Source organism: Arachis duranensis, chromosome 9 (genome assembly GCF_000817695.3).
Source record: "Arachis duranensis cultivar V14167 chromosome 9, aradu.V14167.gnm2.J7QH, whole genome shotgun sequence".
Taxonomy (NCBI): Eukaryota; Viridiplantae; Streptophyta; class Magnoliopsida; order Fabales; family Fabaceae; genus Arachis; species Arachis duranensis.
In genome coordinates, this window is record NC_029780.3 from 44,067,360 (window position 1) to 44,070,266 (window position 2,907).

Sequence of the window (2,907 nt, forward strand, 5' to 3'; positions counted from 1 at the left end):
ATCAAATAATTTTCAATTTTCATCACCAGTATATTACATGCCCAAACTACAAAACAATCAAATCATGTTTAAAGTAAGCAACGAATGAAAGACAATTTTTTCCTACGTTTAATACATTTCAAATTTATATATTGCAATGTCATTTTTAACGAAAGTCAAAAACTAACATCAACAACAACAATAAAATAAACAATATACATATGCAAAGTTCAAATAAAATATTTAAAATTGACAAAATTCTAACCTTTATTTGTAACTAACACAATTTAAAAAACTCTTGATTTTTTATCTTCACAGCTTTTGATTTATTTAGTTATGACAGATCAAAAAAATAAGGCATCCAAATTATAAGGTTCACAACTAATTGCAAAACAGAAAAAACAAACTAAAAAATAGATACTACAATACTATAAATATAAATTAAAAACGAAAAATAAAATTTCAAGAACTATCATAAGGTCCATATTACAGACTTAGTTTCATATATAAAAAAAATTATATTAAAAATCATAAAATCCTAACCTATATGTGTAAACTTAGACCGAAAATGGTTGTATTAGAATGTCAAGGGTAACATCGTGAATGAATGAGAAATACATTCTGATTTTACAGTAGAGGTTGAGCTTTGGTATTTTTATTAGATACTTGGGCAGAACATGAATGCACTCGGACATTATGTAAAAGAACTCATTTTTTCCTTTTTTTTTTTCTTTTGTAGAAGGGATAAATGTAAAAAATTACTCTTGCTTTTATTTTTTCATTCAATTTTCCGTCCATAATGGGGAGGAAAAATTTTGTGTGAGTGAAGTCCATTACTTTTTCTTTTTTAACTATTTAACTTTTCTTTTAATTTTTTCTTTCCGGACAAACAAGAAAAAAGTGACATTTTCCCTAACACTTCCTTCCTTTACTTTTTTTTTCCCATAAATTTTCATTCCAAACAAACAATACCTAAATGATAAGACTCGTTTCACCGCCCACTTCCTGAGTAAGGTCCAGGGGATTAGACTTTGTTTTTTGGGTCTTTTCCAGGGGATTAGACTTCGCTGTGCAAAATTTACCACCATCAAAATTGTCAGTAGCCCAAACGAATGACCCATATGTTGAAATTAAAGGTCCATTTTCAGACACTGGAATACCCGAAAACCCAGGCCCATCATATCCGGGCGGCTAGCACTGGCAGTCCTCGCAGACCGCAGTCAACCCCCTTTCGCGTGTATATTTCTAGTAATACTGTACTATATATATACATATATAAATAATTACCTGTGATGTGATGTGATGTGATGTGCATGCGGTTCTTCCTCCCAAACCCAATCAAAACCCTCATCGCCGCCACGTCATCACCACCATCGTCGTTTCGCCTTCTCAGCTCGCTCAGATCCTGCCGCTTCGACTCGGCCTTAACGCGCAACCACACTACTCTTAGATCCCCAATCGGAAGGAGAATGACATCGATCGCCGCCTCCGTCAACAACGAATCGGGACTCGCACGGCGCTTCTGGATCAAGTTCACGCGCGAGTCCGTCTTCGCCATGTACACGCCATTCGTCATCGCCTTGGCCTCCGGCAACCTCCACATAGATTCCTTCCGCCATTACATCGCACAAGATGTTCACTTCCTACGCGCTTTTGCTCAAGCGTCAGTCTCCATTTCCCTCTCTTTTTGCTTACGGAATTTAGTTAAGCGCGAACTCAAACTATCACTTTAAATGTTTTGAGCTTGGTTGCTGAAAAACTTCAATGGTATTCAATCATAGAATGGTTTTAAAGATACAAGTGAATAAGTAATTAGTTTGTTAGAGTAGGCTTTGAGTTTGGAATTGAAAATGCTGCTGCTAGGGCATAATGAGACAACTCCATTAGACTTCAGTCTAACTAGATTGTGGTGTATTTTTTTAGCAATTTTCGGAAACTGGTGATTTAGATTGAAGATGGGAAAGAAAAATTGAAGATGTATGACTGGGTTTGGTTTTGTTTCATGAGTTGAGTAGTGGCATGAAATCATTCTTATCAAAGAAGACCGCGAAAACTGGAATATTTCGTTTTGAGCTTAGTGATAACATGTTGAATCTGCTGTACTTTTATGGCTTTTGATGGGTGAATTTTATAGGGATGTGGAGAAAAGTGGTAATTAAATAAATATAACTGGAGTTTTGATTTTTAGTTTTCTTTTATCTTTTGGTTCTGTTTGTCACTTGTCAGTCTTTTTCAGCAATCAAAACTGGAAGGTTAGATTATTTGGTGTTGGTGATACACTGATTTGAGGTGAGTTTGGCTGTTTGAAGATTTATGACGCTTGGCAGGACGTTTGCCTCTTTTTAAGACTAGGTTGTCAATTTTTTGGAGGGTGGGGATTGGCCACAGCAGCTGGGTGGGTGGGGGAATCATGTTTAAACTTCCTATGTTGAAATTTTGTTGAATTTTTAGGTACGAGTTAGCTGAAGATTGTGCTGATGATGACGATGCAAAGGCTGGAATCTCTGAGTTGAGGAAGGCAGTTTTAGAGGAGCTGAAGATGCATAATTCACTGGTACAGGTAGGGCATTTTCCACTTATATGAGCCTGAATTTGAGCAGAGTTATTCATTTTATCCTTAGGAATCTTACTCAGGTTTGTGAATTGTAACTTGAATTTTGAAGTTTGAGGGGAAGATTCTTGTTGTGAATTGAGATGGATCACAATTAATGTCAAGGGACTGTGTAGCTGAATGAGATAAATTATCTGCTTAATAGTAGTTGGATTCCTTTTCAATGTTTAAAAAACTTTTAACAATTTGCATGAATTATAATGAAGCTTTATTTTGTTGGAACACGGCCCAAGCAATTTTGGTGGAATAAGAGAGTGAGTATTTTTGGGAAAGAGAAGAAAAGTAGGTGTTTTGCCCAAATCAACTTGAGTGAGTAT

General features: G+C 35.7%; 1 protein-coding gene across 2 annotated transcripts in view; it reads left to right on the forward strand.

Moving 5' to 3' along the window:
• The first annotated feature begins 1,215 nt into the window (after positions 1-1,215).
• Positions 1,216-2,907, forward strand: part of LOC107465608 (bifunctional TH2 protein, mitochondrial) — a 25,793-nt gene continuing 24,101 nt past the window's right edge. For both annotated transcript variants that reach the window (XR_008002722.1, XM_016084587.3), the window contains exons 1-2: positions 1,216-1,642; positions 2,431-2,539. Coding sequence is in view for 1 of the 2 variants with exons in the window: in XM_016084587.3 (XP_015940073.1) it covers positions 1,287-1,642; positions 2,431-2,539 (465 nt within the window). In the remaining variant the exon portion in view is untranslated. The remainder of the gene's footprint in view (positions 1,643-2,430; positions 2,540-2,907) is intronic.